Source organism: Vidua macroura, chromosome 2 (genome assembly GCF_024509145.1).
Source record: "Vidua macroura isolate BioBank_ID:100142 chromosome 2, ASM2450914v1, whole genome shotgun sequence".
Lineage (NCBI taxonomy): Eukaryota > Metazoa > Chordata > Aves > Passeriformes > Viduidae > Vidua > Vidua macroura.
Window position 1 is genome coordinate 91601333 of NC_071572.1, and position 14187 is coordinate 91615519.

The 14187-nt window shown below is 40.1% G+C and overlaps 1 protein-coding gene across 6 annotated transcripts in view; it reads left to right on the forward strand.

Annotated features, from left to right (window-relative positions):
* The first annotated feature begins 1558 nt into the window (after window positions 1-1558).
* Window positions 1559-14187, forward strand: part of NUP58 (nucleoporin 58) — a 39498-nt gene continuing 26869 nt past the window's right edge. For 5 of the 6 annotated variants that reach the window (XR_008435901.1, XR_008435902.1, XM_053971417.1 and 2 more), the window contains exons 1-8: window positions 1559-1817; window positions 5456-5595; window positions 6886-6924; window positions 8358-8510; window positions 9661-9795; window positions 10310-10420; window positions 12895-12919; window positions 13365-13430. Coding sequence is in view for 4 of the 6 variants with exons in the window: in XM_053971417.1 (XP_053827392.1) it covers window positions 1708-1817; window positions 5456-5595; window positions 6886-6924; window positions 8358-8510; window positions 9661-9795; window positions 10310-10420; window positions 12895-12919; window positions 13365-13430 (779 nt within the window). In the remaining 2 variants the exon portion in view is untranslated. The remainder of the gene's footprint in view (window positions 1818-5455; window positions 5596-6885; window positions 6925-8357; window positions 8511-9660; window positions 9796-10309; window positions 10421-12894; window positions 12920-13364; window positions 13431-14187) is intronic. The other variant, XM_053971416.1, reaches the window with a different exon arrangement.

The following is a 14187-nucleotide window of genomic DNA, read 5'->3' on the forward strand; positions in this document are numbered from 1 at the left end:
TGGCTGAGGGGCGGGAATGGCTGGAGGGCGGCGTGGGAGAATGGCGGGGTTAAAGAGGTGACTGTGAGGAACTTCGAAGGGAAAACACGGTTCTTACTCCCGGGTGGAACGCGGTCGGCGCACCCGACCTCCCACACACAGCACAACCTAAGAGGGACTAAATGGAGGGTGGGGCAAAGGGCAGACCCCGCGGCCAGGCTGTCGAAACCCTTGCAGAGGTGGGAATTCTGTGGTGCTTTCCTGTTGATAAGCCACACAGCAGCTGAAAACCAAGGGAGATAAAGGAAGATGTGCTGCTGTTGAATCAGCAACCGTGGTGAAATCACTCTCCTTGGACTAACACATGTTCCCATCATCTCAGACACTATCCTGAGATACCTGCCTGCCAAGGTACGACCACCCCTCACTGACTAAGATGTATGAGTGAAGTCACTCAATGTCCACCTAGACGTAAAGAAATAATATAACACTGAGTTAAGAATGAGAAGGTAGGGAAGACTCTGTCGTAACTTCTGGGATTGGTCGTTGGGCTGAACCACTCTTCTCCCCCATGGGGATGCCTAAGAACTGTACCCACGGGTCCCATGATGGTGAAAGGAATAAGATGAATGTGTCTTTACAAACGGACCATGTTAATCTGCTTGTACATAGGGCTAGGAACTTATAGATAGGGAAGTAACAGAAGAAAGTATTAGTTCTAACAAATGTTACTAATCAACACAGACCGTTGTTCAGCCACGGGTGTGTTATATTCTTGAACCTAGAAAAAAGGAACAAAGAGTTAAATAGTTTCTTTTTCTTTCTTTATATAACAAAAGAGGAGTGCATATTAAACAGGGGCATAGAGTAGGTGTTTTGGGAAGTCCGTACCTTCCGAGTACCTCAGCCAGTGTGGAAAAAGAAGAGGTGATTGGGAATTTAGGATAAAAAGGGGGCTGTGCCCCCCAACAATTTTAGACATCCCATGAAAAATGCCCCACAGCCTTTCCCTTTATTCTAATAAAATTACAGGACTCCTCTGTCTCCTCGTTTGACATAAACCTCTGGCATCTTGGATTAATTTTCCTAACAATGGGGTGACAGTAGATGTGTGGGAAATGAGCCCTTCCCTAGTTAGCCTGGCCTCTGCTTCAGTCTGTGAGTCTTGCACATGAGGATATTCCTGGAAGACGGCTCTCTCTGTTGTCCCTGGAGGTGCTTAGTAGCCTCCACGTGCCTAAGCAGGGCCACTCGGAGCCACTCGCCCAATACCACGTCCAGGCAGCTTTTAAAAATCATTATAGAGACCCCACCACCGCTTATTTGGGCAACCTGGTAAGTGCTCGCTCCCTCTAGCAGTGTCCCTGCTGTTGAGATGGAAGCTCTCATATTTCACTCTGTGCCACGGGCGGCTCGCCCTGGTGCTGCCGGGCACAGGCTGGACGCGCCCGTCCCGGCGCCCTCTCCCAGCGCAGCTCCCGCGCGTGGCTGTCGCTTTAAGGGCCGCCGGGCCGTCCCGTGGTGCACCGCGGCGGGCGCGCGGAGGGGAGCGTGGCCGGCGTCCGTCCGCGCGCTCGGTGCCGCCGCTCGCCCCGCAGGTGGCGGCGGGCGCGATGCGGGGCTGAGGGGCCGCGACCCCAGCACCGACCCGCTCGCCCACCGACCCGGCCCTCGCCGCCGGCTCCCGGTCCCCGCTCTCCGGCTGTTGCCGCCGCTCCCGCCGCCGCCATGTCTACGGGCTTCTCCTTCGGCGCGGGCACCCTGGGCTCCACGGCGGCCGCCGGGGCAGGAGGAGGAGGAGCAGTCGGGGGATTTTCCTTCGGAACCGCCACGCCGAGGTAACGCGGCGCCCCCACTCCTCTCGGTTCGGTCGTGCCTGCAGCCCCCCGCGGCCTGAGGCTGCCGCGTGGGCCCGGGCCCAGCCTGGACCGGGGCCCCCGTGGTGCGGAGGGCGGGGGCGGCCCGTGCGGGTGTGAGTGAGCGAGTCACTGCCCCGGGCTCGGGTCTCGGCGCCTCGCCCGCGCCCGAAGGGGCCCGGGGCTCCGGCAGTCCCTGCCGCAGCCCTTGGTGCACCGTGTCTGTCCCGAGCTCCCTTGTTTTCTTCTGTGCCTGCAGCAGAGGCCTAGGGAGCGATCTGTTCGGCAGGTAATAATTAAGGGAATCGCTCTTCTTATTGTACTTTGGTTTGGCTTTGGATGCCTCTCTCTACGGTTCAGCCTGCCGTTCTGGACGCAGGATGTGAATCAGATGTGCATCCAGGTTTCTCTCAAAAGTCAGCCCGCGTTTGTGTCCGCGGCGTGGAGCACGTTGATGCCAGAGCCCACATGTTCGGTGTCCAAAAGATGTTCTGTATATGTTTTAGAAGTTAGCTTCGACCTAACCATTTCTAACATAAATAACCTTGTATTTGGTGTATAACATCTTGGAGTAAAAGGAGAATTTTGTGCATGGGATGTACAGCAGGCTCTGTACTCCCAGCATTATGGTTTAGGTTTCACTGCCTAACAGGTAAGTCTTGTTGGTGGGGTTTTTTTTTTTCCGTTTTCTGTTTCTTTGCACACAACTGGACTAGCCAAGCCTCTTTATTCTGACCTGCTTGATGGTGTACCTCTGTTGAAGATCAAGGCTGTTTTGTCAGAGACTTTCCCAAATGTGATCAGAATTGATCACTGTAGTGTGAACTAAACGGACAGGGGCGGTTACGCTTAAGGTGCTAGATTTGGAAATACCTGTTAGAAACGTCAGGAAATAGCATTGCGAGATGGAGAGAACAGAACATCTGGATCTGAAGGACATCTATTTAATTCCTGGATTAAATAGCAGTATTGCTTTTTTGGGAGCCCACAGGACAGGGAGTAAGATTTCTGAGTTTGTTGTAATAATGTAAATGTTGTGGTTGTGATGGATTGATGACTTTCTTGTGTTATTTCTGCTTGGTTTTACGCGGGGGGGGGGTTGTCTGGAAGTTTTGAGTTCTCTTGTGTTGGTGGTTTTTTTGATTTTTTTTTTGTTTACTTAGTTTTTTAACTTCTACAGTAAAGCTTATGTAGACTCGATAAAGAGTTTTTGCTGTTTTGCTTCATGCCTTCTTAATGTAGGTTTCCTGTGATTCAAACAAGCAAGTTAAAATAATAATTCAAAGCTATTCTTCTAAATGTATTGAAATAAGAAAAACTCTTTTGTCTTGTTGATCTGTACTTTTAAAAACTGCATATTGAATTTTATTGTTTTTGTTTGGTGGGGTTTTTTGGGTTCCACCTGGCTTTTTTATCTCTTAAAAAAATTTAATAGGTGCTAAGTAATAGCAGTGTGGTACTTTGTATTTTTATTAATTTATTTATTTTTACAAGCAGGACCAGTCTTGAGGGCTGTTGGTCAAAGAATATCATAAGGAGGGGGCCTTCTTACTGGTTCTTGAACATCCCTGTGAGATCATTTGCTTGAGAACATCTTTAAGACTGTTAGAAGAAGCTGTTCTTCTGAGCTAGGTCTAAGATGATATTGCCAGGTGTTGGGAGAAAAAGAATTTGATTGTCCAGTCCAAGCATAAATGTTAGGTGACCAAGGATCACATTCTGGTTGCTGAAAGTCTCTATGACATGCCAACCTATCTAATTCCTGCTTTGCACCAGCAGCTTTTCAGGTACTTGCACGCTTTTTTAGTTGGTGTTCTCTTATCATATGTTTTAGCCAGGTGCAGTGCTTCATTCTAGTTCTAAAATTAGAGTTCAGACCTGACTTCAGTGACCTGAGCTCCTCTTCCTTCTGTCTGCATCCTTCTGGCCCATGCTTTCTCCTGCTGGTGAGAATGCTGCCATTACTTTGTTCCTACATTTTGGATTCTTTCTACCTTGAAACAAAGCCCACTTCATTGTATTTGTGTTGGTTTGGGGTTTTTTTTGTCCTTCTGTAGTGCTAAATATCACTGTTTGTACCTTAGCTTTCTTCTACAGGAATACTGTAACACAAAAAACTTTCACAGAAGAGTCATCTACTGGAAAAAAAACGAGATACATAAGCTCTTGACTAGTGAGAGAAGCACTAAGTTGTATGTTTAAGTTTTCAAGTGGTTGGGTTGTGGTGCTGCAGTTTGGTGTGTTGAAATTTTGGGCGTAAAGACAGCTGAAAGGCTCTGGATCCTGTGCAGCAGTTAGTCAGTCTTTGTCCTTCTAAACTTCTTGGCCACTCTGCTTCCCAAATTACTGCCTAAAAAATAACCCACACCTAGTTCTGAACTTGCAGCCAGCTGGGCTTGCCATGATCAGTTTTATTGATAGTTTGAAAAGTTCTAATTCAAGAGCTAACTGTACCTTTTTCTGTAAGGATTTACTTTTGTGTTTGACTTGTTATTTTAGGAGTTGCCCTCATACAGAAAGAGAGAGGAGGTAAGAGAGAAATGAGAGAATATTGAACATCTAAAAGATAAAAGTCCTCGGTGAAGTCTAAATTTCATTTAATTTCAGTGTTGCTGTTGTACTTAAGCAAAATGTGTTTGTGAAACCTGAATCTTGTTTCTAAAAATGAGACCAGGAAATTACTGCAAATTACTCATCTGATCTTTCATCAATTAAGAACAAAATTTTTAAAACCACAGACTCCTCTAGGTGCTAGAAGCTGTAATTTCATTGGCTGGAGATAACCATGATTATTGTAGTCTCCTGTGTTCTGTACTAATTGTAAAGCTTGTTCTCTATTTGGCAAGAAATCTCTAAAATGTGTAGTCACCCAAAAGAAATATTAAAGCCTTCATTTTCCTACTGATGACCAATCTGATTCTCTCTGTTCTTTCTCTTCCCCTTCATTTGTAGAAGTACATCTGGAAGTTGTTTTTCTGTAACTTTCTGACAGGTAGACAGAAAAATTACGGTAGGCATGTGGTTGGCACCTGTGCAAAATGATATCATTTTGGTTAGAAAATTAATTCATGCTTCAGTGTGTTTTGATTGTAAGAGAGAGTGAAGCTGTGCTGTTGATGTGAATGGTTCTGTGTCTCTGCTTATCACTTAAGAATGAAAGAAAGCAACACTGGTTGAAATTTCTGGTCAGAGATAACTAATTGGACTTGTAACCTGCTTTGAAAAGATCTTCATACGGATTTGTTACTGTCTTTGTGCTTCCTCTAGCATTTGTTATCTCATTTCAGTAGCACGGGGAGAACAATTAGGCAGAACAAATGAGATGTCTACCAGAGAAAAGTTTAAATTTCCAAGCGGTCTAGTAAGATCTATCAGCTCAGCAGCGGCTGTACAAATGTTGGAGTTAGTGTCAGGGAAGCAATGGGAGCTACAGAGCTGTGGAAGGAAAGGGGGAATTGGGTTCCTTCTTTCTGTTCAGTAGCAGTAAGTTTGGACTCTGTCCTGCCCACCTGGGTTGTTTGTGGGGAAGTGAATGATGGCATCAGAAAGAAATTGACATAAGGGGGGGAGTGTTTTCATTTTGAAATAAAATTACTGCTAACAGTCTTATTTCATAATAGCTCAACAGGAGGACTTAATTTTGGAACTCTGGGCTCCTCCACTGCTACAGCAACTACATCGGCTCCTTCATCAGGTTTTGGGAGTGGACTTTTTGGAACAAAATCAACCACTGGCTTTACACTAGGAAGCACCAGTACAGGTAGAAAAGAATTCTTGTACTGCAAGTTTTGGATTCAGCAGTGAAGATATAAATTATATTTACTTAAAAAACTGGGTCATACTAAAATGCTGACTTTTACAGTCGTTATATAGCTCAGAATATTACTTACACAGTTCTATAAAAGCGCTTTGTTGAATAGTTTGAAAGGTCATTCATTAAGAATTAAGCGGTACCAGTGCAGCAGAAACACAACTGCAATTACCAGAAAACTTCCTGAGCTATGTGTAAATTGTAGGCTGAATCCTGATGTGTTTTAGAAATCTTAATTCTTCATCCAGGATGCTCAAAATTGAGTTTAGATTGAGTTATATCTAGATTTTAAAACTTTGTGAGGTTGTTTGCATTTGTAATGCAATACTTGTAATTCTACAGTAGTGAACATTTCTGAGTTTGTTGTTTGGGGATATTTAATGCCCTTTAATCCAAAGGAATTGAATATTTTCATAGGTCCCTAATTCAGTCTGTGGACACACAGCTTCTTATAGCAGTAATGGAGTACAAAAGTATAAAGCTTTTCTGACCGGGTGGGTCTTTTTTCAACTGTCAAGCAGACAAAAAAAAATTTACTGCAATATTGCTAGATAAAGTGGTCTTTTTCTTCTTGTATGCTTATATAAGTATATGGGAAAAGTTCTAAGGACCAATCTACCAAAAATAAAATCAGCAATAGACTGAAAGCTTGTATTACTGTGGTTGCCTATATTGGGGTAATTTTATTTCAGTGATTCTTTTGATAATCTAATCAGATGGTATTTAAAATATTAAATGGCCTACACTGAGTCCGGAATAGTCCATTTAAATTACCATTGGGGCAGAAACCCTAAACCAAGACAGGATTTTAGAAGGACTTTAGACTCTATAATCCTTTACATTATACTGCAAATCTGCTGGTTTGCATGTTGATGTTATATACTACCATGTGGCTGAAAAAAAATACATGATAGAATTACTAGTTTTCATCTTTTTTTGTTACTTTATTTGAAGTTTCAGATAATATACTGCTGTGTTAACATCAGCTTCACTGTTAGCAGCTTCTTACAAAGACAAGTTACATTTTTTGAAGTCAGTTGTGCTTTAATTTCTGCTGCTGGTGTTTACCAATACTGTTTTCTGTGTAAATGTATTATTTTTCAATACACTACAGAAAAAAAACTTGTGTAATAGTTGTCTCATAATGTTGCATTAGTTCAGGATTTTGGTTCATGTTTTTTGCTGTCACAGCTTCTCTGTTACTGTTCTTACCCTGTTCATTTGTTCTCATTCTTAAAGCAGGAGCAGCAACAACTATTGCTACAGGACTGACATTAGGTAAGGACCTAAGTTGGATTTTAATGTTACACAGACAAAAAACCCCAAGAGTTAAATCTTTCTTGTAATGTATAGAGCTAGTGATCCTATGTGAGCTTTTTCCCACTTGCTAATTGCTGTTTGCTTTGCAACCCAAATGTTAAGGCTGTAAATCAGAATGGAACCCTGAAGTTCTAGGCACTCGTTAAAGGATTATTTAATTCTTGTACAACAGTGACAGTCAAAAGTTGGACTTTGTAATTATGTTCCCCTAATGAGTTTCATCCTTCAACAGAAGGAAGGGAGATCTGTTACCAAAGAATTATTCACACAGAATCTCTTGGTCTAGTGAACCCTGTGTGAACATGTTTGTCTGGTAATTATCTCTTATAGGAGGATAAAGAGGGTTGAACTGGGAACAGACTTTGAGAATATTTTTTGTTTCTCTGATCCATCTGTGGTATTTTGTAGTTGTCATTAGAAACACAGGAGTATGTGGGTGGTTGTTGTTAGCTTGGTTTTGGTGGTTTTTTTTTTTTTTTAAACATCAGCTGAGGTTAGAGGAGTAACTGAGTTTGATTATCACAAATGTTAAGAGTGGAGGTGCTACAAGACACAATGCAGACAAAGAACTTATGAAGCCATACTATGAATAAATAGGAAAAAATAGTGCTGAATAAAGAAGGAAATCAAAGGGGCAGAAAGGAGAAGGAGCAGCTAATCCAGAAGAGACTCTGTGATACATAATCATATGTGGAAGTCAATACTATGCAGATGAACATTAATTCTTTTCACTACCTGGATGAAATGATGTCATCCAAAACAGCAGTTACTGAGAATACAAAGTATGTGTTTGCTATTGTTGTTTGTGTATGTACGCACTCTTTTACTTTGGAATAGGGATTCTAGAATGTGGAGTGTGTTCTTACCATGAAAACAGCAGGAAGTAGGAATTGTTTTACTTCAAAAATGTTTAAAAGCAAACTTTGAGAGAGTAACATCTCAATGTATTTTTCTTGTTTTCAAATTGAAAGGATATGTGCATTCATTTTGGTGTGCACATCTAATTGAGAATTTGTAGTCTGTATTTTGAGCAGTATTGTTTATAGCTCCATTTTCAATATTTTTGTCATCTACTAGATGCTTTTGGTGGAAGTAGGTTTGTTTTTTTTTTTTTAAATACAGTTTTAGGATTGCTAGTAGATATAATTGCCAGTCCAGAATTAAAGCCCACTGGATCCCTAGGAATTCTGGAGCAAAAAATCCCTGTGCAGTTGATGTAAACCACTGAAATTCCTTAGAAATTTCTGTGAGAATATTTTACTTCATGCAAGTGATCTTTTGTGTTGTGTCACTCATGATGGTTAAGTGAGATGCAGAAGAGGTGGTGAACTTAGCTTTCATTCTCAAACAGAATGTTTCAAGAGTGATAACTGGTTTTGGATTTCTTCTAGGCACACCTGCCACCACATCAGCAGCTACCACAGGCTTTAGTATAGGTTTCAACAAACCTGCAGGTTCAGCCACACCATTTGCTTTACCTGTTACTTCTACCTCAGCGGGTGGTCTGTCATTATCATCTGCTCTTACATCAACTCCTGCAGCAGGTAGGAAAATGTTTAGGGGTTTGGGGCTATTTTTTGTTTGCTTGTTAACAATAAAACTTTATTGTATAACAGTTCACATCTTTTTCCTATTATTTATGTAATCTTGTGGTAGATAACTAAAGGGTAAAAAACTTCATTTTTTACAAATAAAGTTCATTGAACTTCTCGAATTCTAAATTTGGGTACCCTAATACAGATAGAATTATGGTCAGAGAACCTAGTGATATAGACAGCATATAGTCCAATATGAAGAAGTCCATTAGAACTGTAGCAAAGAGCTGATTTGTCATGTAAAATCATTTTTTTATATATATATAGACAGCATATAGTCCAATATGAAGAAGTCCATTAGAAGTGTAGCAAAGAGCTGATTTGTCATGTAAAATCATTTTTTTATTGTTAACATTACTGAAGATTGAAAGCTTCCTTCTTGTGCAGCTGCAGAGTTTGGAAAATGTTTACCTATTGCAGATGGCCTGAAAATGTTAACTAGCAGTGGAAATAATGTTTTTAAACATTTTAAATTACTTCTCATATTGTCATACACCTGTCATCATATTTAACTCAGCTGAACTGCACCATGCATGATGGTGATTGAGACACTTATTTTTTTAACTTTAGAAGTCTGCATTTGAGCTCAGCTGTCTTTGCCTTCTGTTCACTCTCCCTTTATGCCTATGGTCTTTCTCTACTCAATTCTTCCCTTTATTACTAAAAGTTGGGATGCTTAATTCCAGAGGGCAGCTCAAACCACCATGGAAATGTTATTGTATCATGTGTCTTGTGTAGATATTTTAATGTTAAAACATTGAAATTTCAGCGTTTTAATATAAAAATCAGTGTCACTTACTAGTTCAATTATGCTGTAAAATAAATTCTGTCCTAGGTTGTAGAATCTATAGTGTTCTGGGCAACTGCCAAAATTTTTGTGTAGTTGTAGGTAAATATGGACTAATTAGGGTTATGAGGTTGCAGAGCAAAATAATATGTAATTCAAAAGGCTATGGCTTTGTGTGAAAACTGCAGGAAATAAAACCACTTATTATCCAATTATGATAAAGATGCTGTTCAGACCTTTCAGTTATTTCAGATTGTCTGTGGATGTATTTGAAGGCAGTGTCTGCATGAATCTGGTTTCCTTTCTCTGCAGGAACTACTGGCTTTACATTAAATTTGGGTGGCACAACTGCTCCAACTACAACTGCTTCCACAGGCCTTTCCTTAGGAGGAGCCTTAGCAGGCTTAGGAGGTTCGCTTTTCCAGAATACAAGCACAGCAGCAACAGGTGAAAGTTATTTTAGTTTTTTTCTCCTGTCTCAAAACAATGACATTTAATGTGTGATTGTACAATGTAAGGTTTAGTTTATAAAAAGTGTTAACACTGTGGAAGAGTAGTTTTTAACAGTGTTACAGTTAAGAAAAGTGTTGCTATCCTGGGACAGTAAAAATGAAATTGAAATAATCGGCTCCTTTCTTATTCTTAAATTCATTTTTACTTAACACTTTTTAAAAAATGAAAATACAAAGAAATCTTTGTCATTCCCATAATTGGCCCAAGGAAGTTGATCGTATATGGGGAGAGGGCAATGATCCATGACTATCTGTGGAGAAATGGAAAGCTCCCATTTTTTGTGAGTTTTGGTCTGAATAAAATATTTAACTGTCAGTGTTGTCATCAGTGTCAGTCATGTCACTGTCATATCACAGCTTCCTTTTTCAGCTCTAGAGGAAGAATTTGTGCTATGTTGTAGTCTTGATAACACTGCAAAAGGCAAAAATGCTGTTTGGATTTCTTTTAGGACTTGGGCAGAATGCTTTGGGTTTGTCTCTGGGGACAACTGCGGCTCCTTCAACCACTGCCAATGAAGGTCTTGGTGGCATTGATTTTAGCAGTTCTTCAGACAAAAAGAGTAAGTTTGTTTTAAATCATTCTGTTTTTTTAAATTGAGAGAATTATCAGAACACTCTGCAGCAAAGACTATTTTATTGGGTTAGGAGTGTGGGATCAACATTGACAACTTTGGACTTCCCTCTTTCAAAGGCATTTCAGTTGATTTCATTCTTGTGCAGAAGAACAAGATTGTGTTTGCAAATGTAATACTAATTAATTAATTTAAAAATACATATAAGCTTGAGAAACAGGATGTAAATCCTTGGGCTTATTGGGAGCGAAGACTGAGGGCTGCTTGCAGAGATGCCATCTCAAGTTTCTGCTCTGTATCAGATTTGTCACTAGAGGGGGGAGCAGAGCTATGTTTAAGTAGTGTGTTGCAAGTATGAAGAGCGCAGGTTTGAAACTACTGTTGTCCAGCTGTAACAGATCTTAAACTGTTTTTTTTTCTTTTGAAAGCCTGCACAACTAAAGTGTCCTAATTATAGATGTTACTCTTCAAAACTGTTTCTGGTGGTGTGTAGTTTATATATGTTCTGTCCGGTTGTTAAAACCAGTTATAAAAACTTTACTTCTGTGATAGTATTTAAAAAAGTACTTTAAAGTACTTAAGTAAGGGAATATTGAGCATTGACATATGGACGCTTGTTAATTTGCCTTGCTTTTACTGAGGAATCTGTTAATTTAATCTCTTTATTTCATTCAGGACTGAAATTTTGAATTAGGTATGTCAATAGCTAAAAGAGAAGAAAATATATAAACTCCATGAAGCTAGCTTTAGAGAGTAGCATAATTTTGGAGAGAGAGTTCTTTCTTGTAAAAGAGAGGACATATTGACTGTCAAAACTGGAGTGCCCTGGATGATGTTGATTGTCTTTGGAATTTATTACTGAAACATGGGGTAATGAAAAGTCTCTGACACTTGGGGGATTTCCATTACTATAATATTGGGATATCACAACACTTCCGTAACACAGAAGTATACTAAAATAAGGACCAGAGAACCACAGAGTCAAAATCAACTTTGGTAGTAGTGTTGTTTAGTTCACCTCTTAGGGTGGAAACTTAAATCAGTAACATGAATTCCCCTGTATGTTGTATAGTGGAATTGGGTGAGTTGGACTATTGCTATCAGGATGAGCAGAGATCCCCTAGCAAAGCAGTAGGAAATGTCAAAGGAGACTGTTTTTTGAGATTTTAATTCAGAAGTGTTTCCCTTAATGGCTGGTGCTGGCTTAAGAAGCCCTCATAAACATCCCCACCTGTGTGCTGCTACTTAGTTGTGTCAGTTCAGTCGTTTGTGCTACTATATGAGGAACTGCATTAAGGTTTGAGAGTGGTGGCTCCATGGTTTTGAGGGTTTTATTTCCCTTTTCCTCATGAAGAAAAGGAAGGAGATGATATGGCTATGAAAGAAAAGTGCCCTAGCAATCCCAGGACAAATAGGGACTAGCCTGTATTCTCTCTTGTGAAACTAGTAATAAAAGTTTTTGCTTCTAACCATGTAGTATTTTTTAAAATATGGCTGCAGGGAATAAAAACCTGTCCTAATTTTGTGCAGTTCTTTTTTCCCCATTAGCAGAAGGCATAGGGAATGGTTGTGAGTGCAGTCTGTCTAAAGTACTGGGTAACAGTCTACCAACAGTTTAAATAGATGTTGCTTCTAAAAGTAGTACCTTCTGCTGGCAGGAGCACTGACTTGTGCAGATTCAAACCTCTGTGGTACTAGCATTAGCTGTGTAGCTGCTTTCTGCCTTTGTGGCACTGACAGGATGTGAATTACATTCAGCTGAAGAAGATGAAGCCTTTTTCTTGGGCTGAGTGAGTGTTCCTCCCAGCAGACTGCTGTGTGATGGAATGCAGTTACTGCCACAGCCATAACTAGAAATAGTTGTGCCCTGTGTTATGTATGATGCTGTTTTCAGCTCTGTTGTGTCACTCAGAGGTATTTGGCATCTTGATCCACAGATGTGCAGTTTAGAGTGTGTAGGTGGCAGGTAATCAGTAACATATTCAGTTCTGTAAAATCTCACTCACTTCTGGACTTAATGCAATAGCAGAATTCTTTGAGGAAGCTCAGTGGGCAAATGTTCATTGCCTTCATATCTGAGAGGAGACTGCTGAATTTAAACACTTGAATGTTTTGTGGGTGCAGGTCAAAGTGAGTTGAGGTTGCATAAGCAGAAACAGATTTCTTATGCAACTGCAGCTGTTCATGTATTTGTAGTGACATGTATAGTGACACAAGAGGTTATTACTCGTAGTGCCAGGAAGTTAGCACCTCAACTGTTGAACCATTGTTCCTGAAAATATAATTACCTCTGAAGGGGTTGTAAATTAAAACCCACTTTCTCTTACAGCTAGCCTAGTCTGTTCTGCTTATCATGGGAAATTAAGCAGATTGTAGTCATTAGTTCTTCCTTAAAATCTCATTAAGATTGTTTTGTTTGTTCTTCAGAACTTTATTTATGACCTACAGTTTTTATCTTCTAGGTGACAAAACGGGAACAAGACCAGAGTAAGTGTCAGATTTTCTTTGCATTCTATGTTGTAATAGAAAACAGCTAAACAAATATTTTTGCTTTTTTGCTGATTTGATATTGAAAAAAGATCTGCATAACCAACATTTGCCGTATAGGTAATTTAGTAATGTTTGGTCATGATTTTAAGCACTGCAATTCTTCCTTCAAATGCAATACCTACAGCTTATCTGGCACCTGCTATAGACTGATTATCTGATCTGAAAAGTGGTTTCCGCAAACTTGTACCGTGCTTACACCACAGGCTTGAACCCTGGTATAGGATCTATGTGCATTAATCCAAGTCACTCCTAGTTGCAACATTCATGCAGTGGGTGCAAAACTGTGTAATCACTCACCTAGATGTGTTAGTGATATTTACTAGTCATGCAAAAATGTTTGGCAGTATTGAAGGACCACCTAAACATTCATTGTCTCTTGTAGAGATAGCAAAGCACTGAAGGATGAAAATCTACCTCCAGTAATATGTCAAGATGTAGAAAATCTACAGTGAGTAGTGGTTTTTATTTATGATAGTTGTTTAGCTAAAGTATTGTATACTGTTGATGCTCTGTGACAAGAACATGTTCCTGCAGGCTGGATGAAGGATAAGTTATTAGCCCAGTGCCTGTCAGCTTTGGGAACAGAATGGATGAGTAGTTCTAGTAGCTGAAGTCTTAGTATGGTTTTTTTTCGGTCTCACTTTTTCATGCATTTATGCAAATGGGTCTGCCCAACAATAAGCTCTTACCCATCTCTCTCTTGAAGTATTAAGCCTGTTGCACGTGCATAATGAATATTGAACCTTGTATCCATATTGCGTGTGCATCATGGATCTTCTATGGAATAGAGAATTACAAAATTCTCTATTCTATTTCAGGAAGGAAATGGTTTGTAGACTGGGCTGCATGCATTGTATTTGTGAGTTCAAAGTGTTAATTGCTTTTACACAGATGCTTATGTATTACTGTATAAATGTTCCATATATCTTAATTTTCAGGGGTCAGCATAACCTTTTTAAACACTTGCTATTTAAAGTTGAGTTTGGGGAAGGGGGATTGCTTTTGTTTTGTTTTGGTTATTTACAGTATTAGCATGCTAGGAGTTAAGCTAGTACTATGACATACAATAATTTTACTGTTCAGTACTTGGTTTTGGAAAAATAAATTTAATAGCTATTTAAATAATGTGATCAAGAGGTAAACACGTGGGTACTTCAGGTTCATTATATTGTTTCTTTCCTCCTCACCCCCATTTTTTTACCTCC